This window comes from Vidua macroura, chromosome 22 (assembly GCF_024509145.1).
Source record: "Vidua macroura isolate BioBank_ID:100142 chromosome 22, ASM2450914v1, whole genome shotgun sequence".
NCBI lineage: Eukaryota > Metazoa > Chordata > Aves > Passeriformes > Viduidae > Vidua > Vidua macroura.
The window spans coordinates 980,794-1,006,969 of NC_071592.1; the positions used below are offsets into that span (position 1 = coordinate 980,794).

General features: G+C 51.4%; 1 protein-coding gene across 7 annotated transcripts in view; it reads right to left on the reverse strand.

Moving 5' to 3' along the window:
• Positions 1-26,176, reverse strand: part of SIK3 (SIK family kinase 3) — a 70,092-nt gene that overhangs the window by 10,801 nt on the left and 33,115 nt on the right. For 4 of the 7 annotated variants that reach the window (XM_053996878.1, XM_053996875.1, XM_053996874.1 and 1 more), the window contains exons 2-16: positions 22,976-23,092; positions 21,694-21,757; positions 15,926-16,087; positions 10,756-10,880; positions 10,380-10,503; positions 9,547-9,665; positions 9,096-9,206; positions 8,815-8,958; positions 8,187-8,267; positions 7,968-8,077; positions 7,371-7,524; positions 6,571-6,726; positions 5,996-6,066; positions 2,847-2,990; positions 53-203 (exon numbers count right to left, since the gene is read on the reverse strand). In XM_053996878.1, the coding sequence (XP_053852853.1) occupies positions 53-203; positions 2,847-2,990; positions 5,996-6,066; positions 6,571-6,726; positions 7,371-7,524; positions 7,968-8,077; positions 8,187-8,267; positions 8,815-8,958; positions 9,096-9,206; positions 9,547-9,665; positions 10,380-10,503; positions 10,756-10,880; positions 15,926-16,087; positions 21,694-21,757; positions 22,976-23,017 (1,758 nt within the window). In that variant the 5' untranslated portion in view covers positions 23,018-23,092. The remainder of the gene's footprint in view (positions 1-52; positions 204-2,846; positions 2,991-5,995; positions 6,067-6,570; positions 6,727-7,370; positions 7,525-7,967; positions 8,078-8,186; positions 8,268-8,814; positions 8,959-9,095; positions 9,207-9,546; positions 9,666-10,379; positions 10,504-10,755; positions 10,881-15,925; positions 16,088-21,693; positions 21,758-22,975; positions 23,093-26,176) is intronic. The other 3 variants (XM_053996876.1, XM_053996877.1, XM_053996872.1) reach the window with 3 other exon arrangements.

A 26,176-nucleotide genomic window follows, 5' to 3' on the forward strand; every position in this document is an offset into this window, starting at 1 on the left:
CAGTAAGAATTCCTCGTGGAGGCTGTTCTGAGGACCCCCAGCCCCCTCTCACCTGCTGAAGCTGTTTGATGCTGCTGTTATTGCCCATCTTCTCCAGGTGGGCTTTGAAGGCCTGGATGCTGGCAGCCCCGTCGGAGAAGCGCCGGACCGGGGAGAAGCGCTCGGTGGGGAGGTGCAGAGTGTTGGAGTCCTTGTAAATAGAACTGAACACAGGGGGAAGGGGGTTACTGACGTGACACCAGCCAAAACACAAACTCCAGGACAGACTTTCCAGTTCCACCAGCCTCCCAGCTGCCTGGGTGCTCCACACTGGGCAATCAGAATGGGCACATCTGAACCAAGCTGTGCCCAAGGCACCTCAAGCACTTCCCCTTCTCAGTGAGGTTTTTTTGCCATCAGGGGGAGCCAGATTTTTTTCAGGAGCTGTTTTCTCCCGAAGTTGGGGCTCCCCATTATCACTGACCTCCTGCCCTGCCATTAGGTGCCACCTGTGTTATCAGGGGCAGAGATAACCTGGCAGACACTCGTCACAATGTGCCTCACAACAAACAGCTGGGGCTCTCTGCCTGCCCTCATTGTTTCTGGGCAAATGCTATCTCTGGAACCTGATTTCTGTGCAAAACACAGAAACACGGAATGATCTGGGCTGGGAGGGACATCTTCCACTAGCCCAGGTTGCTCCAAGCCCTGTCCAACCTGGCTTTGGACACCTCCAGGGATGGGGCAGCCACAGCTTCTCCAGGCACCCTGTGCCAGGGCCTCCCCACCCTCACAGGGAGGATTTTCTTCCACCACTAAAGGATTTATTTTGTAAAGATTCTGCAGATGCCATCTCCAGAACCCAGCGAGCAGCATTTAATGCACAGGCTCCAGCAGCAGCTTTTGTGTGTGAGAAGGTCATGGAGACGTGGTCTTTACAGCACCTCTGACACCAAACCCAGCAAGAGCCCACCTGGCTGCACCTGGAGTGGCCCTGAGCTCCAGAGGTCACTCTGAGGGCCTGTTCCAGGCTCCCCTTGTCACAAGGTGACTGATGCTGGACCACTTCCAGCAGGCTGGGCTCCACTTTGTCCCTGTCTCTGCCTTAGGAGGACACAGTTCAGCTTCCTTCCAAGGAAAGAGCTGTGCTCCTGCCTTTTGAAGCCATCCCATCCATTATCCTGATCCATTTGTTCTCCTGTTGCATTGATGGAAAGCAGAAGCTACAGATAAAATCATGCTGAGTTTTTGAAACCCGTGTGGGCAAGGCAGAACAGCTGCACTTCCCTGTACAGCTGTACTTCAATTCTGCTTTCAGATATTTAACGTGACAAATAAGAAGACACATAAGATGGCTTAAAATAGGTTAAGGGCTAAAATAAAACCCACCTGCCATTCAATAATGAGGTTTATTTACAGAGTGACTGCCAACTTCTGTGCCAGGTACGTAATGAACTCACTGTGGAACACTGTGTTTAGACCACGGTCAGATGAAATTTCTGTGATTTCACAGGAAAAACACAGAACAGGCTCACAGCACGTTACAACACCAAGAGTGGAACGAGCAGATACCACCCTGCTCATGATGCAACAGCTTCAGGACTCCAGAGCCAAGAGCCAGAGGTGACACCAACATTATTTACAGGGTAAGTGTGTTTAAAGTCTTGTAAGAATTCCGTTCCTGCTGTGTGTGAAGGACTTTGCTTACCTTTAGGATTTGCAGCAATCCTGAAAGCAGGACACAGCACATTCTGCTTGTTTTGCAAGATGCACTCTCCTTCCTGTCAAGCTGTGGCCCTAGAAATGTTTCCCCTCCTGCTCTTCCCATCCCCCAGGCACCTCTGAGGGAGCAACTTGAGGGCAGAGAGGTGCTTATCTCGGTTTTCCAGCTCCAGCGTGGCACTAGCACTGTCTCAGTCTGCTCAGAGTTCACCTGTCCCTGCTGATTACATCAGTGCTCAGCTCAGCAGGTCTCTGGCTCCAATAAAAAGGGCTTTGTCAAGCCTGCCAGTGTGAGCTGCCCGAGGGGCTGAACAGCAGCACCAGCCTGGCCTGGCAGCCGCTGCTTTCCCAAGAGGCAGCAAGCTCCAGTGTGCAGCTGGTTCGCTCCGAGCACTGAGGTGTCAGAGCACTTGCAAGCATTTTTAGGAGGTTTTTTTTTTTGTTAAGAGGAATTTAAGCTCCCTCTGTGGCATTAGCATCTCCGGTTGGCTGCTGTGACAAGGACTCTGTCACACTAACACCTCTCCATCAGGACTGTCCCTCCCACACATCCTGAGTATATTTAGATCCAATCCAAAAGTTCCCTCTTTCCCAGACACTGTGTTTTTTTTTTTTCCCTTCCCCACTCAGATTCCTTTTCTCACATCATTCCCATCAAGGGTTCAGGTGAGAAATGAAATTACTCTCGAGGAGCTTTGCACAGAGACTTTGCAGTCAGAACACACAACTCTGGTGCAGAACAGTGAGGGTTTTAAGCTCTGCTGTGGATGACTCTTGGTGCAATCTTTTGCCTGCATCTTCCTCCAAAAACGTTCTGTAGCAAATCTGCTACCTTGATGCCTAGCATTACACAGGGAAAAGCTTTCCTCTAAAAAAAAATAGCTTATTCCCAATATTCCTGTGATGGCAGCCATTCCAGCAAATCACGCCCAGCCACAAAAGTGGGACTGGAGGGAAGAGCCAGCTGATTCCTGCTGGTCCCTGCAGGCAGACACCCTCTGCTCTGTGGGTCTGCTCTTTGTCCCTGCTCCTCCTCCTCCTCCTCACCCCTCCCTGCCAGCGGGATGTCCTCAGTGCTCCATTCCAGGGCCACCTGGGCAGGACTCCTGGCGCACGCTGCCCGGCCGGCCGGTGCCGTTACTCACCGGTGCTGGTCGGGTCCCAGGTGTGGAGCCCAAGCCCGGGGTCGGAAGGGCTGCTGTCCTAGCTGCCTCTGCAAGTCTGGAGGGATTTCAGCTGTAGGGTTGGTCATGGCCAGAGTGTGCCTTTTTGACCTATTTGCCAAGTATCTGCAACAAGCAGGAGCACATTTTATAAGAGACTGATGGGAGTACTCCGAAAACAGGGAGTGTTAGATAACCCAGAGGAACGGGAAGGAAGAAGCTTGTGCAGCGCTCAGAACACGCCACGGACACGCTGCCCATGCCCCTCACAGCACTGGCTCACCAGTGCTTTGGGGACAAGTGCACTTGCAGCTGCTGGTGCTCCACTGCCAGCCTTGGAAGGAAAGAGGAGCTGTTTGCTCCTCCCAGCAGAAAGGCACGTTTCACCTCAAGGGGAATGCTGGTATGTCCCTTTGGGAATACCCACCCTCAGCGTGGATTCACTGCACCAGAGCAGGTCTGCCCCTCTGCCCCAGCCCGGGGAGGCAGGGCAGAGATCAGCCAGCAGGAGCTGGGCACAGAGCTGGGCACAGAGCTGGGCACAGAGCTGGGCACAGAGCAGAGCTGCTGCTCCTGCCCGGGAGCCTTCGCTCCTCAGAGCGACCCTGGGACAGCCCGGGTCCAGCCACCAGCAGTGTCCCAGCAGGGGAAGGGTGCGAGGGGCACCGCAGGCTGCCCGAGCAGCATGAGGAAGGGCTGGGCTGAGGCAGGGCTGTGCCAGCCCGGTCCAAGTGCGCCATCTAGTCCCTGCTGAAAGTCGGGAATGGCCCGGGATGCGCAGGGAACGGGAACCGAGCAGCGAGAGGGTTCCTCCCTCTGGAGACACCAGCACCAGGGCTGGGCTTGCCTCTCACACCTGAGCTGGGAGGCAACAGCTTAAACAAAAGCCCGCTCTGCACTGGAAAAGAGCTGCAGGTCTCCTGCAAAGCCCCCAAAGACCGTGGAGGGGGAACTCGGAGCCTCTGCTCCAGCAAGGATGTGAGGAAGGGCCAGGCAGTGCTGAGAGCTGCTGCCTGCCTGCTGCTCCTGGCACAGCCGAGCCCAGGGCAGTGGCAGAGAGGGGCTGAAGCCCGTGCCCAGGGCTGGCACTGCACCCAGGCTGTGCCTGCTCAAGGCTGCTGGGATGAACTCAACGCTTTCTGCCCTGTGAACCAGCGAGGCAGCTCAGGTAACCAGGCCAAGCACCACTCGGCCAGTGACACCTGCAAACCCTCACCTCTGCTCTGTTCCCCTGCAGCTGCCCCCGGGAAGCAGAAAGAGCAGCAAGCAATCCAGACTTGCCCAAACCCAGCCTCTCTTTGCTGCTGAAGCCACTTAAGCAGAAGAAGCAGGTTAACAGTGCCGTGGTGCCCCGCCAAAGCCCGTGCCATTAGCTGTTTAAGAATCATTTGATGTAGACAGGGAAAGGTTCCCAAAGAGCTTTACTGTTGTGGTTTGCTAAGATCATTTTATTTCAGCCCTCCAGGGAACAATCCAATCACGAGCTCTAACAGCGTTTCGGGTGGAAGAAAGTTTCCCAAAGCTCAAAGGAGATGTGACTGCTCCCTGGAACAGAGAGAAGACTGTGCTCTGCTTTCAAGGTCAGATTAAGGAGGGCAAAAGCTGCTCACTGGTGGCTGCAAACAGAGGATTTGGGGCAGTGTTCTGAGAAGCTAAATATTTGCATCTGTCCCTGATGTTAATGCTATTTACCCTTCTCCTCTGATGACTACTGACATGTCGCAACACAAGGGGGTGGAGAACAAGTTAACACACAACCTGGATGGTGCTTTTTCAAGGCCATCTGGTGGAAGAAGAACATGTGCTGTGAAAGAACTAAGGGCAGCACTGTCGAGAGCAGTGAAGTGACCTCTGAGTCCAAGGGGACTTGGTTTTCAGTGGGATCTGAACATTTCAGTGCCTTGCAAAACACTGCACAGGGGTTTCAAAATGTTTCCAGCTGAGCTAATGCTTTAAAGGCTCAACTGAAACCTTCAGGTTTAGAATAGTGAAAATCTGCCCAGGTGAGATGTGCAGGCATCCCCTTGCCAAGAATGAGATGTATTGTGTTTGCACAGCCAAGAAGACCACCTGCTGTTTGAGGTGCTGTCAGAGGACATTACTGGCCCTATATTAGAACTGTTAATGGCTGTTGAAGCTATAAATGAGGCTACAAGTAGACTGAGGTATGCAAAAGGAGTCTCAGTGCACAGCCTGTCACTGCTCACACCCACTGTTCCTTGGGAGCACTGAGAGGAGCACAGCTGGCCAAGGCTCTGGAGCATGATCTGCACCCACCCCAGTGTCACCCTGCCTGCAACAACCCCCAGTCTGAACCCTTGTGAGCCCCTGAGGAGCCACTCCCTTACCCAGGTGATCACCTGTACAAAGGGGGATCCAGAAAGCTCTTCCAGTTTGAGGTAAGAAGCAGGAGCACCCACCACACGTAGTGCCCAGCTGGTTAGCAGAGAAGAAACTATGCAAAAGCTCCTAAGAAAATGTTAGCAATGCCATGGTTAGTGTGTTCATGGACTGAGAAAGTACAAGCACATTCTACCCACTTCCTACAATTTGTTTAGAGCAGACACAGAGAACAGAAGTTCCCAGCCTGAGAGCTAATAATGCTTCCCTTATTGGAGCAGACTATTTTTAAGGCCTGATGCTAAAATTAGCAGCTAGAGGTACCCGTAATTCCAGCAAGCTCACTTTGTTTGAGGCATCAGAGTTGGATGTTTACTGCATGTCTTGATACAAAAGCTGCTGCACTGGCACCCAAGGCCACAGAGGAGATTCTCCCACCTCCAGCACCCAGCAGGGAGGGGAATCCCTCGGCACTCACTTGGCAGGTTAGTGTGGATCGCATGCTGGTGCACACTAAGCAAAGGAATTTAGCAGTTCCAAGAGTTTCTGGAGAACCTACTGCTCAATCAGCTACCCATTCCAGGGGAATCCAGCTTTGCAAGCACCCAGTAGTGCCAGAGGAGTAACTGCCTACAGTAATCAACACCCAGAGGAACAGGAGAAGTGTTGAGCCTTCGCTGTAAAATCAACAGTGGTGCCCTGATGAGGTGGCTGTGCTTGAATCAGCTCTGGAACAGCCCAAGGTGAGCCTTGTGGAGGTAGGAAGGGCAAATGTTAACAGTGGGAGTTACCTCTGCACAGCTTCCTGGTCCGGCTCCCCATCAGAGCTCTCCTCGTCCACAGGGGTGACGGCTGGGACAGCCTGTGGAGAGAGAAGCCACAGCTCAGGAGGACACCCAGCACAGTCCCCTCCGCACAGGGGACACCTGATCTTCCCAAACAAGCTTCCACAGGGGTGTGTGTTGGCTCCTCTGCAGCACCAAGGAAACCTGGCCAAGAACCCCTTCCAACATTCCTTCCCCAGTCCAACTGCCCGGGCAGGGCTGCTGCTACTTGGAGAATTCATTGATACAGACGGGAGCGAGAGCACGCCCCAGCGCCTGCGATGGACACTTGGGTTTTCTCCATGGGATCAGCAAAGGACAAAAGCAGCCATTAAAAAGTCACATGTGCTCCAGAGAGGAGCACACAACCCCACCTGCCACCTCCAGGAGAGCACAGCAAGTGCTGCAAGGGGGAGCAGGGGAACCTTTGGCAGCGAGCAGGCGCATCCCTGCAGCGCAGGACCCGCTGTGACCCGGGCACAGCCACCTCTGCCCGCGGGAGGGGGTATTTTGAAGCTCTCTGCCTTCCCTGTGCTACTCACTGGCGTCATGGTGACGAGCGGCGAGGGGCCCCGGGGCCGCTTGAGCAGCTGCTGCGCGTGCAGCTGGATGTTGGCCCCGCCGTCGGACGCGCGCCGGCCCAGCGGGCCCATCCCGTTCAGCAGCTGCAGGGTGGGGGGCTGCAGCAGGGACTGCTCCTGCAACACACACACAGCACCGTTACCCACCCCGGAGAGCCCCCGCTCACACAGCGGAGAAAACAAGCCCTCTGGGCTTCAGGGATGTCACCAGGGATCCTGGAGGGATGCGGGGCAGGGGCAGGCAGCGTCAGTGGACGAGCAGGGTTTAACTCTGCAGCTCCCTGCACGCTGCTTTAGCTGCCAGGCAGGCTGCAACCTGCAGCTCCAAGTCCTATTTCTCCCCAGCCCATTTCTTAATTTCATATTGCACTGCTCTTTCATTCTTTGGCATTTTCACAGAATCACAGAATGGTCTGGGTTGGAAAGGACCTTAAAGATCATCTCATTCCAACCCCCTGCCATGGGCAGGGACACCTTCCACCATCCCAGGTTGCTCAGAGCCTCATCTAGCCTGGCCTTGGACACTTCCAGGGATGAGATATCCGCAGCTTTTCTGGGCAACCTGTTCCAGTGCCTCACCACTTTCACAGTAAAGAATATTTTCCTAATATGTGATCTAAACCTACTTTAGAGAACCAATTGGAATCATACAGAAAGAGAGTAATTCTTGAGGCTTATGCAGTCCAAGGAGTGACAGAGGGAGCACAAACAGCCCTCCCAGCGGGCAGGGCACAGAGCACAGCAGGGATCATGGGCAGTACCTTGTACTCCAGCTGCCCCGTGGGCTGCAGGTTCTGCCTGGGCAGCACATTGTGCATGAAGTTCACATTCGGGGTCACCTGCAGGAACGGAGCCTGAGGAGTGACACGGGGGAAGCCAGGCAGGAGCTTCTGCAGGTCTTCCATGACTTCCGTCCTGTACAATCACATTTGGAGAGGGGAATTAGCCATGATGTGAGGAAACCCCTCACAGACCCAGCACACCCAGCTTCCCTTCACAAAAAGCTTCTTAGTGCTCTGGAAAATGGTCACACAGAGCAGCCAAGCCACTCTTTGGTTTTATTTGTCCCTTTTTTCCCCTCCATGTTGAGATTTGGCAGAATTGGGCATTAACCTCGATGGCATTTATCACAAAAACTTCACCTTGGACATGACAGCAGTGCAGCTCGGGTGAGACACTTGCCTTGACCAACAGCAGAGCCTACCCAGAGCTGATCAGGAAGAGCAGGAGGAAAGTACCTCATCCCCATCTAAAACACTGACCAAGCTGTGCAGGGGGACTGGCACCTTAAAAGAGCACCCAGAAGGACCAAAGTCACGTGCTGGGAGTGAATGTCCAGGTTGGAGTGCAGCACTCACCGTGGGTCAGCTACTCCCACTGTGTGCCTCCTCATGGAGAGGTAGCGGACCAGAGCCTCGGGTGATGGTTCCTCCCCTTCATCACTGTCCAAGTTCATTGTTCCATCCGTCTGGGCAGGACAAACATTGGAGATGTTGAAATGTAACATGGGGATCAAAGGAAAGGCTTCCATGTGAGCCAGAAAAAGAGCTTGCAGGGGTCATGGGGATGTGCCTCACCTCCACAATTTGGTTCTCAGGGTTGATGAGCTGGACTTGGGGCACGTTGATGTTCATGGTGTTGCCTGTCTGTTCTGTCTGCTGAGTGGAGAGATCAGGATCAGAAGACACAAACATAGCATTGTTTTACAAACACTGCTGGATTAACACCAGCCCTAAGCACCTGGAACAGAGAGGTGACCCTGGAGCCAGCGAAGGGTGGTTTATTCTCAAGAGGTTGCCTCGTTTACCCCCCCTCCTTCTATTCAGGCAGGGTCAGCATCTCTTCTGCTTCCCTTATGACCTGGCCTCTCCCAAAGCAAGTGCTCACTGCTCCATCAGCAGCACAAAGCAGGGAGGAAGCATCACACAGCAGCCCTGGGCTGGGAACTCCAGCTCCCAGTAACTCCCTCAGTTCCTTCCCCCCTGCCACTAAGCTAGCAGAACACTGTCTGAAGGGTGTTTAGCCAATGCACAAACTGTTCCTGACCTCAGGGTTAGGGCACCCTAAACACACACCAAATTCTCAGACGAGGAACGTTTTGACACTCCAGCCAGGGTGTGGACACCCACGAACAAGTCTGAGTTTGGCAGGTAAGGGACTGGCTGGCCTGGCAGGGCTGGAAGAACACTGGCAAGGGGGATGCACCTGGATGTTGGCCGAGGTGGGGAAGGTCATGGTGCGTGGGATGCTGGGCGAGGGCGCGATGCGCAGGTTCTTGTGCCTCTTGAGGCGGTCGCAGAGCAGGCTGTAGATCGCGCTGTAGTGATCGTACGCGTCGGCTCGCAGCGACTGCAAGGCAAAGCAGAGCGGTCACTCCCTCCTGGGCAGTGATAAAACACGTTTTGTGCTGTGCTGGGGCTGCTCAGCTGCCACCAAACACAGCCATTGATCGGCACGAGGAGCAGGCAGGGCACGCCAGGCCTCACCTGCACCGTGCGCTCCTTGTCCAGCCCCATGTCCGCCATGGCCAGCAGCACGTCCTCGTTCAGCGGCTCCAGCTGCCTCTCGGTCTTCAGGTGCTGACACTCTGCTATCAGCTGTGAGGGCACAGGCACAGAGTCAGAGCTGACATTCCCAAAGGCACGCTGATGAGTCACGGCGCTCCGAAGAGCCCAAGCACCGGGCTCTGGCTGCAGCTGGCGTGAGGTCTGATGGCAGCCGATCCGAAATCCACTGCCCCAAGCTCCCAGGGCCACGGGGGAAGATACAAAAATGTACGTAGATAAGGAGTGATGTGGAAAGCAAGGCCAGGAGACAGAGAAAAGGGAAAGGCCACGCCTGGGAATGAGTGTTCCCAAGGAGCAGAACCAACACTGCAGCATCACGTGCCCAGAGCCCGTTTGAGTCACTGAGCAGACCCTGCTCGCTGCTGCTCACCCTGTCAAACTCTGCATCAGCCTCCCCCAGCTTCATCCACTTGTGCTTGCAGATCTGCTCCATGGAGAGCCTCTTGCTCGGGTCCAGCACCAGCATGTGGCGGATCAGGTGTTCACACTCTGCCAGGGAAGAGAGGCCGTGTCACCCGCGGGGAGGGGCACGGCTGCTGCAGCACTGCCTTTCCAAGCTCCCCTCTGGGAAGTCACCTCACAGAAACAGTGCTCCTCCTCTGCACTGCACACCTGCTGGGTCCCCAGCGTGCCCCACTGCAGACATTGATTCCCCTGTGCTAGGAAGGAGGGAAGCCACCCTGGCTACACAGAGCCCTATCACCCTGTCCCTCCCCACCTTGATGTGAGTGGCTTTGGAGGTTGAGAGCAAAGGACACTTCGAATATTCTCCACTCCACAGCTGTGCCATTGTATTCCACATGTGCTGTCACCAAGAGGGACTGCTGAGGCTCTCCTGTTTAGGCTGGGATCTAAGTTTGCTTTGAAAGCTCCATGTTTTAGCAGAAATTTCTGCATGGAGAGAACCTCTTCCCCAGAGAAGACAGCAAGCAAGGAAGTCTTCAGCTGGGAAATTCCATGCAAAATTGTTCCTTAAGCTGACAGCAGGCAACCAAGTACCTACACGTGACTCTTTGTTAAGCTGATCAATATGAAAATTAATCACACTTTTCACACCCAAGATTTATTATGAAAGTGTTTTTGCAGCAGCAGGACACAAACGCTCCTCTCTGACGGGGCTGTTGCTGGAAATTCATGCCCCATAACGCTGTAAAAAGCTAAAACTGAGGGAGGTGCAGTGAAAACCCCTGAGTGCCCCCTTACCTGTGGACATGAAGAAGGGGATGCGGAACTTGCCGCTGAGCACCCGCGCGCGCAGGTTCTGCAGGGTGCTCCCGTCGAAGGGCAGGGCCCCGCACACCAGCACGTACAGCACCACGCCGAGGCTCTGCACCCAAAACAAACCCAGTCAGCAGCGCCAGACGGAATGCAAATCCAGCTCTGGGCTTTTGGCACCTCCCCACAGGGAAAATACAGGATGTAGTAGCCAGAATGCAGCTCTGGAAGCGTTTCTTTGGAAAACGCTTTTTGCTGTGTCAGGGCTTTTCTCCAAGACATGTACTGAGAAGTCAGGAAGCAAAGCCAAACAAACAGAGCAAAAATCAGATCAAAGTCAGAGAGAAAGAGGCTCATCACATACCCAAATATCAACCTTTGGCCCATCGTACTCCTTGCCTTCAAAGAGCTCTGGAGCAGCATAGGGAGGACTCCCACACCAGGTTTTAAGGAGCTGGCCAGGGGTGAAGATGTTGCTGAACCCAAAATCTGAAAGAACAAAGAGAACCGATGAGAGGAATGTGATTCACTCCAAGTGTCCTGAACAAATGGTATTTCAGTAACTTGCTGAGTCTGGTAAGGTCACGTACCATCCTGTAATGGGTAACTGGTACACAGACACTGGAAATGGAGTCACTGAGGTTAGAAAAGACCTCCAGGGTCATCAAGTCCAAGCTGTGCCCAATCCCCACCTTGTCACCAGCCCAGAGCACTGAGTGCCATGTCCAGTCTTTCCTTGGACACCTCCAGGGGTGGCGACTCCAAACCTCCCCAGTGCCCTGAGCTCTGGGCAGTGCCAGCAGGGACAGAGTGCAAAGGGAAGAAGAATAGGAATTTTGATTTTTCCAGAAAGCCCTACAGAGTCATGATGGGCAGCTCTACCAACAGAGTCAAATCCTTCACCAACAGCAAATAACAAATCCTCAAAGAGAAAGGTCTTCACCTCGCAGGCAGCCAACCATCAGCTTATGTGGGCACTAATGGCATTCTCTGTTAATTAACCTGCCTCCCTCTGGCTCACAGCTGGGACCTGCATTGCAAAGGGCAAGGAAACCAGTCTGGATCCAAGAGAAGGGAGCTGGTTCTCATAAAAAGAAAAAAGTTTCCTTCCTTTTTTTCTTCTCAATTGAACTGAAGCAATCACAGTCCCAGAGAGGAGTTCTGAGGTGTCCACATGTTTTTTCTAACACATTCAAGATTACCCAATATTACCAGTTAATTACCAATTAATTACCAGTTCCACACCGAATTCCAAGTGAGGATCACCAGTGATGCCAACAGCTCTGTGCCAGAGGCAGGAAAATCCCACCAGCACCGCCCAGAATGCACTAACTGGTGAGTCCGTGCTCCCTCTTGCTGCTCTCCTTACAGGATTTTCCATGACCTAATTTCAGGTGACTCCTCTCCTCCTTTGCACAGCGTCTGCAGAACCCAGCAGACCACCTGGCACTGCTCCTGCCAGCTCAGCTCCAGGGGGCCACAGCTGAATTCCTTCTCCCTGTCCCTTTGCAGGGAGGAAATTCTCACTGTGGAGATGATTTATGCATGTGGAGAATACCTAACGCAGGCTGTTCCTGTGGAAACACCTGGAGTACACACCAGGCTGCTCCAACCCCACTCCAAACAGAGCAGAGATGGTAAATGTCCTTTAAAGGCACCGTGGAATCAAAACAAGGCACTTACACGCCCGTTGGGTTTTTACTGTTGGCAGTGAAGCCATCTAAACCTCCAGTCAGCCTTTGGAGGACAATTCCAGGGAAATAGCACACAGCTGCACAATTGTCTTTTCCACCTCTGCAAGCTTTTGAGCTGCTGTCTCACGTTCAAAGCAGGATGTGTAACAAGTGCTTGAGTTACGGTCACCGGAGGCAGCAATAAACCCTGCAGCACTGGATGTATTTCCCAACACACAGCATTTGTCTCAGGTTTAGACATAAACTCCTTCTGACTGTGGAATTTTGGCACTTCCCATATATTGAGCAAGTTATCCTAGTTTAGTTACTTTTATTTGTCCTTGTAAGTACACAAGTGGGCCTTGAGCACCTGGGGAACCACCTGTATTTTCCAAGGAGTGCTCAGCCGGGAGCAGCTCCAGCCCTGCCCAGGTGAGAGGCCCGAGGTGCTCCCCACTCTGCTGCACAGGTCACAGCGAGTGTCAGCAGCAGGGGCAGGGCTGTGCCATTCCAGGGCTGTGCCATTCCAGGTCCATGCCATTCCAGGGCTGTGCCATGCCAGCTGGCAGCACTGCAGCCTCGGAACGGACACGCAACAGCTGCCTCCTGCACCCTCCTCTGCTTCCTGCAGATTGGTCGGCCGGGAAACTTCACCCCTTCCTCATCGTGCTGAACTTCATCCAGGGATTCACAGCTCTTTTGGACAGGGAGAGGAGGTGGGGAGAAGGGGAAATGCAGAGTCTGTCCTTAGGGAATGGGGCCAGCGGGTCCCAGAGCTCTGCGCTCGCCCCGCGGCTGCCCCGGCTCTCGGGTGAAACCTCTCTCCCTGTGCAGGGATGCTGCTGTGCCCAGCCCCTGCCAGGCTCAGGCAGGCGGGCTGCTGGGCTCTGCAGGGAGCTGGAGCCAGCAGATCCTCTACAGGGACACTGCTCCCAGGCTGGAAACGGCTTCCAGATCCCACCTGCGCTGCGGGACTCAGGTCAAGGCCGGGGAAAACAGCAGGGCTTTAAAAACCCAAAGAAAGTTCACGGGAGGACTTGAAAACCCCGGAGCAGCTAAGCACAAAATCTAAACCAAACAAAAACACAAATTACAACTTAAATAAACCTTCTTAAAATCTATGGCCAAGGAGATGCATAAATCCAAATCCTCAGGGAGCTATCAGGTCACATTCCACAAACAGATGCAGAGGGAAAGAGGCATTTTTGAACAGCAAGGTGAGTCACAATGATGTGATACAGGGAAAATATTTAAAACAAACATCTCTGCTACAAAACAGTGGGTCCAGTCCCTCAAGTTTCCTTGGAGCAGAGCTCAGGGAGTGGCTTCAGCCTCTGCCCAGCAGGGATTTCATCCTCAGGAGGGGAAGGAGCAGCTGACTCCTGCAGACGAATGCAAAGCGATGCATAGATCAGATTCCTCTCCGAAACCATACCCGGGAAGGCCGGGGTGTTTAGCAATCATCAACTCCTGGCTGAACTCTCCGGCTGGGAGCACAGGGAACGCAGTGCCAGCAGCTACTGACTCAGACTCTCAGAAGGTACACTGGAGAAAAAGCATCCATGGGAAAAATGAGAGCGAGGGTCACAGCATCGGGATCCGGCTGTTTACGGAAAAATAGCGAGGCAGCAATCAGTCACAAAGCAACCCAAACACTGACCACAGTGAGAGCAGCAGCACTGCCCACCCCGGGCTGCGGGCTGAGAGCTGGGACCTGCCTAATGCCAGGCAAGGGATTTAAAGCTGCAAATGGATGCCAGGCAGAAAGTGCCAGAAAATCTGCACTGATGAGAGTCTGAAAAGCTCCAAAGTTTGAGTTAGACACAGTTAACGGGTTTGGCCCAGTAAGTGAAGCTTCAGCTGGTTCTCCACCAGTGTGTGCATTTCTGAGCATTTCTCCTGGGAGGTCTGGTGTGAAGCAGATCTGTTGCTATCACTTTTTTTTTTTTTTTTTCTCTTGAAACAATGGAAGAAGTTGTCAAGTTGTAATTGATGAGTTATAGGGAGAAAACTTAATACTTGGAAAATCCTATACCATAAATCAGCTTTTCCAGGCTACTTTTCAAAGCACTACAGCATCTTCCTGCCAAGGCAAACACTGCCACCACCAGGGTGGGGACTATCTCCTGGAGTCATTCTGGGAGCACAGATTTGGAAGGAAAATAGTTTCCAACTCCCTTAGATAAAAAAAGGTTTCCACAATTTCCAGAGCTTCTCAGCCTGCTCATGTGGACATTTCTCCAGCAAACCCAGCTGAATTCCAGTTTCCACCTGGGTTAGTTTTTAACTTCTCGCTGTTTGCCAGGCTCCCTCCCCGTCCACACAGAGCGGATTTTTCCCGTGAACACAAGATGGCCTCAAACCATTAGTGCAGCCTTTGCATGAAACACCAGAAAGTGCTGCTCAGAGACCTCCCCAGCAGCCTCTCCCTGAGCTCCACAACCCCTCCACTCCTACTCCAAGGAGCTGCACTCCTGCTTCACCAGCGATGCGCCTGTCACTTATCTCCTGCTCCCAGAACAGTGAGGGGCAGGTTATCATCCCTGTGCCAAGGAGGACATGGTTCACACTGTTAAGCACCAGAGGGAAGTCCATGAAGTCCATCTCTCCTTCCTATTCCTTCCCCACTCCCTCCTCACAGATGGAGTGTGAGGGAAGTGTAAGAAATTACTGATGATTTTACCACAAACGGAGAGTTGAATTCTAATCTAACACCTCTGGATGGTACACAGAGAACAGCAACCATGACCTAGACTGTTTCCTTTCTTCAAGATGCTATCTAGACAGAGGAGTATGTCCCACCTCCCAGAAGTAAAATTGTTCAGACTGAAAAGTTTTGTAGCCCTCAGCACTTAAAAAAAAAAAAAAAAGTTATAAACCCTTGCAAAAGACAACAATCTCACCCAGGAAGTCTGCTGGGAGAGGGAGCAACCAAGTGCTTTCTAAAGGTGCTCTGCTGTGCTCTAGGCTCTGGGAGGATTAAATGCTGAGTACAAGATCTACCACTTCCAAAGCCCATGAAAGGAGATGACCAGGGCAGAATCACAGGATATTCTGAGTTGGAAAGGACCCACGAGGATTGAGCCCAACTCTTAAGTGTTAAATCTTGTCGGCTCAATTGTCATAATCCCAGCAAGCCCAATAAAGTCAAGCCTAGCCAGTGCCCCCCAGGGATGAGCCAAGGCTCAGTCTCAGGGTCAGAGGATCACAGACATGCAGCTCTGTGTTAGGTCAGGACAGAAATGCCCACGGAGGAAGCTCTCTGGAAGGGCAGTTAGTGACAAAAAAAACCCACTGCCCTGCAAAACTCTGGGAGCAGGCAGTGAGGGCCTGTGTGCTCAGCTGCTTCAGCTTCTCTCCCCGCAGGGAATAAAGCCCCAAAGCTCTGAGGCCACTCTGGCTCTGTCACACCACGTCGAGAACGATTCCAGGAGCGCAGTTTCCCCTTCACTGCTCCACCATCCACCTTGTCATCCCTGCTTTGCCATTCCTGCTCTCTCACCTAGCCTGACCTGCTCTGAAGAAGCCCTGAACCAGAAGCAGGACTCAGAACAAGGTCACTTTTGTGACACTGTCTCACCCACCACCCAGAGGAGTGAACGCCGCAGTGTCTGCAGCCTGGGAAGCCAAACCTGCCTTTTCTTCCTTCTTCTTTTACTTTGCACTACTTGAAGGGAGGTATAAATCTCCTGGCTACAACCTGGCAGTTCCAGCTCTGGGCAGCAGGCCACAGAGAAATCCAAAGCTTCCTTTAGCTGCACCGCGTTTCCTTCTCCCTGAATACCTGGAAGCAGCCAGTGCCTACATTTATTAACTCCTGAAAGCAGCTGCCTTCCTCCCACACCGCTCAGCTTAGCTCACCTGCTATTTTGATGTTCAGGTTTGCATCCAGGAGGAGATTTTCTGCCTTCAGATCCCTGTGGACTATGTTACGACAGTGACAGAAGTTGACAGCAGCCACAATTTGCTTGAACTTTCTCCGGGCTTCCTTCTCGGCCATGCGCCCGTGGGCCACGAGGTGATCTGTGAGGTGAAGGAGAACACAGGGTTATGGACACAGGGGCTTCTCGTGCTCCTGGAGAGAGCTGGGCAGGTGGGAGCAATGAGGGCACAGCGTGGTTTCCAGCTCCAGCAGCACACATGGAAGAGGCACAGGCAGGGATCGGGCACACCGCTGCCAACCGGCCCTCGCCTGGGCTGGCTCTGAGGGAAAGGCTTTGAAATTAATTTTAGATAGAGGACAGCTGAGGGGATGCCTGGAAAAACAGAACTGTTTTGTACACAAGGGCAAAAGTTTTAAAATCTTTTTCTACATCAAAATAAAAATGAAGCTTTCCCAGCCTTTGCCCTCAGTCAGACCCCAAGCCTGGTACCACATCACCTCGAGAGGTGCAGCTTCCTGGCCACGTGGCATCCTTCCTTCCCCCTGGTTTTTGACAGGAAACATGCCTTTGGTCTAACGTGCCTCGAAGGTAACTCCTGCTGGAACCAGCGAGCTCCCAGGTAGTCACAGCCACCAGCAGCTGCTCACCTCAGCTCTCCAGCCAGCACAGCTACCACCACTGCAGGAGGGATTTAACATCCTCCCTCTCTCTGCATCGATGCAACAACATCCTTGCGAAATCCAAGAAAGCATTTCATTATAAAAATGGAGCTGGCCTCCACTACGGAAATCTGAGCACTCCCAAATATTTTGCTGAAAGCCTGTACTCTCACTCAAAGGTAGTGTTTGTTGCCAGCTGGGCTTTCCTTGGAAGCCAGCACTGCACACACGGACAGGAAAAGCCTCTCCAAGAGATCACAAAGGCAGGCACACAGCAGTGACCCAGCTGAAGTTCAATCCACTTAAATCCTGGAAGCACAGAAGCCACTTGTCACTGTCCCACGAGTCGGGATGGACAGGCAGGAGGCAGGCAGCAGGAAAGGCAGAGAAAGGAAGCCTTACTTCAGGAGGTTGTAACTCCTTGGTCGGGCCATCGAGTTGGCCTCAAAACATCTCTGGTCAAAATTAGGCTGAAATGATTCACATCCCTCCCTCAACTCCATTAAACTGGGGGCTCAATACAGATATCTGTTCTTGAAAATAATAACAATAAATCACTTGTTCAGGTTTCTCATCAGGTGGTTGTGTTTTTCCCCAGTCACCCATTCATTAAAATACCTGTGACATAATTGACTCACAGTAAATACTAATTACCAAGATCCATCAAAGCAGTTGTGCTGCTCCTGACTGCACAGCAACCTCCTTCTGCCTTTGCCCACTCATGTTGTGCAACAGACTCGAGGTGTTTTCCAAAGAACTTGTCAATTAACTCTTGTTCATCGGATAAACTTATTCTGTAAGCAAATCTGAACCAGGGCTGGAGAAGGAAAACCATCACCAAGCCAAATCTGACCCTCAGCTGGGCAAAGCAAAGTCACCATCTCAAATTGCCCCGTCGTATTTCGTTAAGGCATTTGCATGGTCATAAATCTGTTACTCTAGGGAGAGTGACAGCAGAGCACAGCAAGGGCTGCTCCAATTTAAGCCACTGATCAACAGGTAATAGCTCAGCTCCTAAACAAGGTCATTCACACCTCCTGCTCCGCTGGGATTTGGGAGCCAGCCTGTCCATACAGTAAGTGCCCTTGAAACAAAGCACAAGGCTCCAATCTCTCAACAATTTTCTGAAATATTTTAGCAATTCTCCTGCAGGCAAGAAAGCAAACCCAGCTACTGCAGCAGGTGTCTTTCTGCAAGGCTTTCCTAAGTGTATTTCTGCCCAAACCAAGTTCACCAGTCCCGGCGCAGCCGGTGACACCCGGGTTCAGTGCTGGCACTTGGGGCAGCCCCTGCCCCATGCCCCTCACCCAGAAAACTCTGCTGCCCCTCTGCCCAGCCAGCCCTGCTTAGGCTGCAAAAAGCCCTTTTTAGGTTGGGCGTGAAATTTCACTTTTGATGAAGAACTGGGAGCGGAGGCCCAGGCTCTGCACGTAGGCACCGCGCTCCGAGCCCACTGACATTTCTGCACCAGCTCCAGAGGAAGGACACAAACAATGAGGCTACAGAATGCTTCACATACCACCAAGGGCAACTGCATGCCAAAATTAACCATTGAGAGCTTAGTCTGCACAAACCTCCCGTGCAGTGGAGGTTGCAGAGCTGACCTGAGTGCTGAGCTGGGAGCCAGCACCCTGCTCTGAGCGTGCCAGAGCACCCAGGGCCTGCCTGGGCTGTGCCGGTGTCACCGCGCTGCTCGTGCACAGCGATGCTCCTCTGGGTGTCTTGCAGAGGGGAAGGAATGCATCATTTCATTGCACAACCCCTACAGACATCAGTCACTGCTCCCCGTACTTACATGAGGCACCCGACGCTGCTCTCTGAGTTAAAAAATCCAATCCTACACTGGGGAAAAATCACCTTTGGTTCAGAGAGCACTGACACACAAGTTTCCACTCCCTGCCTCTGGACAGACGCCTCGTGCTTTTAAGCTGCTTTCTGTCTGGAAAACAAACGCTGATGAAGCTTCACATCTCCTCTGTGTGGGGGATTAAGTCACATTTCCAGTGAATTTGGTGACCTTGTGATGTCAGAAGCAGTCTGACCTTCTAGAGACAGGCACCACAACGTTGTTTAATGTGTCTGCCCAGTTCAGGCTCACAGTGCTCAGGACAAGCGGGCGGGCAGTGGGGAGACAGGGCAGACGTGGTAACCACATCAACCAGATGATAATTTTCTAAATTTCCTGTGATTTTTTTTTATAATCAACCAAGAACTCATATTCCATCAGTGAGGACTGGAGATTATTTACAGTTTTCATAGTAGACAGCTGAAAACAAACCAGATTTTTAGACTATGTTCCATCTGACCTCAAAAAAGGACACTCGAGGGACCTGGAAAAGAGACCACCCTATGTTTAAAAGGAGACATTCATTTCTTCATAATGTCAAACCAGCGACCCAACCACACGCAAAACACGGACAGGGACAAAAATAACAATTTACATTTGGCTGCTCAAGCCCACAGCAAACCCGAGGCCCGTCCCCGGTCCCTGCGCACCGCTACGCAAACAAAGTGAATTATCAAACCATTTCCAGTAAGAGCTGAATCAAAGACTCTTACGGCACAGCCTGGCCGCCGGAGGAGCGCTCAGCCCTTTTACTGGAACTCTGGATAAACAGGTGGTGCAGCCCTCCCAGGTGCTGACCTGGGGTCCCTGCGGAGCTCACACGGGCAGGGACCGGCCAGACACGCGGCCAGCCCGGACTGACCGTGGCCATTTCGAGAAACCATCGCTCTTGCAGCTGAAAGCTCTGACCTCCAGCACTGCCTGGGAAACACTGACAGCTCTTGGGTACCGTTTAAGCCTTGGGAAGTTCTGAAAGCATCACAGAAGCAATCTGTGCTCCTTACAAAAACCTGCAGTTCACAACGGCACAACGCTGCAACTCCGGTTCTATGGGGCTGCACTCAAATGCCCCATGGCATTTGGAATCCAGAAAACCACAGCTGTCAGCACCCCTTACCCTCCAGCACTACATTTTAAAGACTATGTCATGCAGGTGTTAAGACATGACCAAAAAAAAAAAAAAAAAAAAAAGATTGAAGAGACTCAGCACAGGCTGAGAACCCCCAGTGCCCAGTAAGAGGCACGGTGAGAGTGGCTGCACTGCCCACACACACCTCACACACCATCCCTGCAGCACATCCAGCCATTCCCAACCAGCCCAGCTGCCCCAGGAGGGACAGGCACCATGCAGGTGAGGTTCTACCCAAGAGGAGAGCCTGGCTGCCCACGCTGCCATCGGCTTTGTCTCCACCACACAAGGACGGGAGACCCTCCAGCACTGGAGATGCAAGGACTGCAAGGAAACCTCCCCAGAATGGGCTCCTGTTTCCTCCCTGCAAATTGCTTCCGCTGTTAGAACAAAGTCTTCATGGCTCCTCAGGAAACTCTGAATACAAAAAGCTGAGACTTGAGTTTTCCCCTCTCTGCTCTCGCACCGAGGGCAGTGCCCAAAAATCCTCAAAACTGGGTAGAGAGGCACGACCTCCTGGCTTGGGTCTGCAGAAGCCTCACACTATTACAGAGCTGGCTGCTCCCAGCTATCAGTGAGGATAAAATGCTGGGCAGCAACATGGAAATTAGCCATGCTAATGAGCTGAATTTACTACAGCAGAAAATCTTTCAGAAAGCAATTAGGTTTTCACTTCGACTCACGCAGAAGGCTATTTTTGTAACCAGAGAATTCATTCCAAGTTTGTATGTGAGCTTGCACATAGCTCTGGATTTAAAAAAAGATGAGCCCATCCCTGCCAAATGCAACAGAAGAGGGAGAAAAAGTAAAAAGAGATTTATACTTTTCTGTGGTGATACACACCCAAGCCAACTCCAGGACATGTGCAGGTGATTTTGCTGTGCATGGGAAGGTGAATTTCACAAGCCTTTGGAACTGCTGAGTGTGTCCAGCACCATGATTCACATCTGAATAAACAACTGGAAGGCTCAGCAAGTCAGTTTTTCACCAGGCAATCCACACTTCCCAAACATCAGCTGTCACTTGCTTCCCCTTCGGCTGTCACCTTCTCAGGGAGAAAGCCAAAGGACACGGACAATATTGACAAGAAGCCATGGCAACCATCTACAGAGGTACTGAGGAACTGGTGGCAGTTTGTAGTGGCTGGAAACCAGCACTTTTCACCTTTTGTTTTCCTTAATTTGGGGCTTCTCTTGCTTCACAAAAAGCTTCGTCTTTTACTACAACTCAGCTTCTCCTCCAGAGAAATGAGAAGTAAAATCAAAAGTGAATCTTCTGCAATGGCTGATGAGGACAGGGGGAGTGTTCCCAGGAGCTGACAGGCCACGTGTGACTGTCCTCACTTCCTTAACTGAAGCTAATTCAAGCACACAGGATTTTCCCCCTTTTTGGAGGCTCATATTGGCAAAGCCAGTACAGACCAATGTTGCAAAATCCCGGCTCTGTCACTCAGCACAAAATCCCAGTGTATAAGTAAATTCCTGTTTCTATAAGTTTTGCTATTGTTCACCAGACAAATGAATAAATCAGCCCACAGTTCTTTCAGTTGTGCTGCACAGATTCTTTTTTCCCTTTCAAGAACAGCTCCTGTGGTCAAGAACATTCAGCCAAAACTCTCTGGGACAACGATGCTTGGAAGGAATGTAACCAATGCTCGCTAAGATAACATCAGATATCAAAAAGAAAAGACAAGACATGGTTTTGAACACAAAACCCTCCAGAACTGCAGGACTGCCTGTTTCTTTGAAAGCTTCTAACACATCCCAAGAGTTCCACTATCATCAACAAGGTTCATATAACTTTCTGGGAAGCAAAGCACTCAGCAACACTAAAATCCAACTGCATGACTATTTCCAACATCTTTAATCCCAAAGTGAGCACGAAAGAGGAGCAGCACCACCTGTCAATGAAACCCAAAGAAGAAAGAGAGGTTATGGGGGCTATTTTCCATCGAGTTGGTCTCATTTATTCCTTTACTCCTCTTGTCAATGGAAAGTTTGCAGGCTGAAGGGCACCTCTCGGCTGAAACAAGAGAGTGTGGTGGCTATTTTCAGTTTACTGTAGTTGACCAAGTGCATTATCTGATTAAAGAATGCAATAAATGTACTTACCAAATATTTCCCCTCCACTGGCATACTCTGTCACCAGATAAATCATCCGTTCCGTCTCCATAACCTGCACACAAGGACAGAGAAGTGACACATAAGGAGACTGCTGAGTGCAACGAGAAATAGCTCTAAAACCACCTTTATTCCTTCTGTAACACACAGAACTGCTTTCATCAAATCCAAACTATCACCTTCCCGTGCTTCCCAGAGCCATGTGCAGGGATGGACAGGAACTGGGGACAGTAAGGATGAAACAGCGAGTTTCAAACACTAAATCTGTAATTACACATTACACTTCACCTGCACTTTCCTCCTCCTGGTCTGTTTCCCCTCCCATTAGCATCTGCTCCCAGGTTTTGTCATGTTCCAGCAGCCTGGGAGATTTCTCAGAGCTGCTACCCTGCTCTTCTCCCACCCTAAACAAAGCCAAGCCCCAGGTGTCACCTCTTCAGTATCACACCAAAAGCTTTAGATGGGATGGAACAGGTTTAAAAAGGTTTTTGGCTCAAAAAAAAAGGTTTAAGGAGTAAGTTTGCAAAGAAGCACTCCCTGGGTACCTTGAAAGTGCCACAGTCCCTGTAAGCATCTCACACACCGTTTGGCCAAAGGAGCTAAACATTAACCTCTGTCACTTCTACTCAGTTTTAACTCTTTGGAGTCCAAATAAATGTTCCTATCTCTCAAGAACAGATGAGAAACAGAATCCTTTATTCCTCTGCTCCCATCACTCTGCTGCACCCTCCTCACAGAGAGGCAGAACCAGCTACCTGTGTAAAGGGCAGGCCACGTGGCTCCTGCCTCTGAGGGTTTTGTTTGCAGACCAAAAAAACGTCAAACAAGCTGAAAAAAAAAAGTCTGTAAACAATATTCAAAAGCAGGTCTGCTGCCAGTATTGATCCCCTTCCAGGAAAGGGCTGAGGGCCTGGGGGCCACAGGGAGCTGGGCAGGGAGAGGAGAGCTCAGTCCTGCTCCCGGGTGAGATTTACTCCCTCCCTTAAAGTGAGAAGGGGAACCTGCATCCGGTTTCAACTGGGAAGCTGAGAAGCACACAATGGCCATAAACAAGTGGCAGGAGGCCAGCCCACAGCGGAAGCATCATGCCCCAGAAAAGAGAAGGATTTGCTACACGTTCCCCCTGCCCCTCCAATCAAAGCACTTTGAGACCTTGAAAACAGAAAGGGCTTTCCCACTTCCATGTAGAAGGAATGGAGGGATAGTTCTGGAGGAAGTGCTACTGCACAGTGTGGAGTCAAGGGATGGGAACTCCATGGCAGAATGCTCCTACCTGGTACAACCTGATGATATGTGGGTGGCAAAGCATCTTCATGATCTGAACTTCTCTAAATATCTTCTTCAGGTTCTCTTCATCCAACTGAGTCTTATCAATGATCTTTATGGCAACCTGGCAGAAGGGAAACAGAAGAGGAGTTACTGACCCAGCTGCATTATCCACACAGCAGCTCCTTCCACCAGGGCTGATAAACCCCAGCAGGGATGGGAATGGGGGACAGTGTCAGGCTTCTAACAATTGAGGTGTTTATTTATCTGTTTTAAACCAGAAGTGCTCTGTAACGCTACACTAATGGAGTTTACACAAGTCTAAGTGCTTCCAGTCAGCTGCTCTCCAGTCTCCAAGATTTTCCCTCCACCTCCCTGGTGCTGGCAGCTCCCAGCTCCTTTGGGCATGGACTGTAGAACCACCAGACTCCAAACGTGGAGACACTTCTGTACTAAGAATCACCTGTCCTCAAGTCCACTGGGCACCCTGTTTCATCCACACAGACAGCAAGGACGGGAATCTTTTCTGGAATGCCGGGGTGAACAGGAGAGAAAAGGCAGAGTGAAATCTTGATGGAGAAAACAGCTGAGAGAAAAAGCTGCTCTGCCTGGCAGAGGAACATCTGCCCTGCTGCTTCTAAATCAAATTTCAGCCTTCAGTGTCTTCCTCCCCACCACAAAACACCCTTGCGAGTGAGCAGCTCCAGTGTCAGGATTTGTGGGATGAGTTACCATCCCCCAGCAGGTCTTCTCGCTCGGAGAGGGCTCTCCCTGGGAAAAGAACTGCTTCTACAAATCTCCTGCTTGCTTTACTGGAGAGCCTAATTTGCACAAGTCCTGCCCAAGAAGGCTGCAGGATCATGCAAAGGCCTGGGGAAGGGCATGCAAAGCAGCACTGCCACAAAAACCGCTGAGGATGCACAGCCAGAAAGATCTGACACAGAAATGCTTGGCTTGTCCCAGAACCCAGAGCTCAGTGGGGACAAGGACAAGTGCTCTGTGCACAGCAACGTGCCACGACCACGGGCACAAACCCACAGGGGCACACACGACCCAAACACACGTCCCTCTCCTAGTGCCAGCCCCAAGGGCAGGGCTAAGGGATGCTCTCACAGGCACACACACAACCAAACAAAAGCAGCTTCAGATCCTTTAAGGGAATCTTTCTTTAAGGGAACAATCTGAAGCACATGAAAATTAAGCCCCATATTTTATGATCAAATCCCTGCCAGAGCAATAACCGCCCTGCATGTGAGCAGAACCCAGCAGAATCCCGAAAAGGCACCCAAGTACAATAAGCTGTTTCTTTCATTTGAAACCTTTAATTCAGAGCGCAGGAACGCTTCCAGCCTTCCAAGTCACTGAGCATGCTTCCTACAGCGGGAGCGGGAGCTGAACGGCAGCCAGGTCTGGCACTCGGGGCTGGGAGCTGCTGGCAGGAGCGGGGCTGCAGCCGAGGCACGAGGTGAAACGGCAGCAGGGGCTGCCAGGCACCGGGGCAGTGATGAACGGGGTGCAGAGCCCCGGGACCAGCGCCACGGGGATCCAAGCACGGCGCTCAGGAGCGGCCTGGGAAAGTTGAGAGAGCCAGAGGGGGATAGGGAAGCACTCTCCACATGCTTTTCACCCAAAGTTTTCCTGCAAGAACGGGCTTTTGTAAAGCTTGAGCATAAATACACATAAAAGCTAAGAGACGCTTCCTCCGAGAGCAAAGCCAAGATGTCTACCCAGAGACATGAGTCATTTTCAGGCCCAGAGACGTAAATGAAAATCCACAGATCTGGAGTATTCCTAAGCTCCTTACTCATTCTCAGCTCTATATTTGCTCTAAGGAACTCTCATTTCCCAGCTTAATTATATGGCTCGAGCTGACACTCTCAGCCAAGTTCAAGGTATGTAGAGCATCTGATTGCACCCAACTTGGTCAGTAGGGCCAGACACAACAGAACTGAATTCCTCTGGTTTTCCCTGATAACCCGGGGCAGGGAGGACCAGGCTGCCAGCTCCCCTGCCTCCTTGTGACGCTGTGGGATTTACACGCGGTGAGCGAAACTCCACACCCACAAGACACACAATACCAGGATGGGGAGCAAAGCCAGACCAACAGCGCTCAGGAGATGTTCTTCTTGAGAAGGACCTCAACCCGAGCTCAGCCAAGCAGCCCCAAACCCAAACCCACCCTCAGCACTTACGCGGAGGAGAGACCTGAAGGGGTTTCTTCCAAATGTTTTCATTCCACACAAATGCCTCCAGCAACTGATGCAACATGAAAGGCAAAAATCTCCTGAAAAATCCTGGGGAAACCACCTCGTGCTCCGGTTTCAGGAAATGCAGAGCTTCCTCAGGACCCTGCGAGGGTGAAGTAGGAAATCCCCTCTGCAGGGGCAGCAGGGACACGCAGGGAATTTCAGGGATGGGGGCTGATCTTCCACCCCAGGCTCTACAGCGGAGCTGCAGTTGCTCTGTTCCAGAGCTTTGCTCTTTGGGTTCTTTTGGAGAATCACTGCTTTTCCAGAGGGAAGGACTGGTTTAAAGGTTTTCCAGAACAGATCAGAGGTTGGTTTCTCCATTCCTGCATTTCCTAGCTGGCTAGTATTTTCCCTCAAAAGATGATTTGGGATTTCAACAGAAAAGGGACTGGCTGAGGTCCTTGTGTCGCACCAGCCACACCGACTCCATCTAAAGCTCAAGGGATGGCCACAATGAATTCAGCCCTTTATTTCATTATTTATTTATTTATTGGAGACTATAAATTGGAGAAAAGCAACCAAACAAAAGGATCTTTAGGATCTTTTAAGGGAAAAAATCTAAAGCACATGAAAATGAACCTGCATATTTTATGATAAAATCCTTGTCAGGGTGATAACTGCCCTGCCTCCAAATACATGTCTGTATATATATGTATAAATAATTATTTGAGCAAAAAGAATCAGTTTCAGTTAAAATAAACCCCAAACCCCAAAATCAAGTGCGTTCCCTCATGCTTACAAACACCACATAAAATAGAGAGGAAGACTAAACATCATTAAGTAAAGCAAAAATTCAGGCACAAGTAGAAGTGGAAGAAAACCATGATCTAAATTCTTCAACAATGAAATACTCTGAAAAAGGAGTCTGAGAAATTAACTATTCTTTTATCAGAAGTTAATGAAGCTTACAGGCAGGAGGATAAATGCCAAGCCTGGAGCCTGCATGCTGCTACCAATTA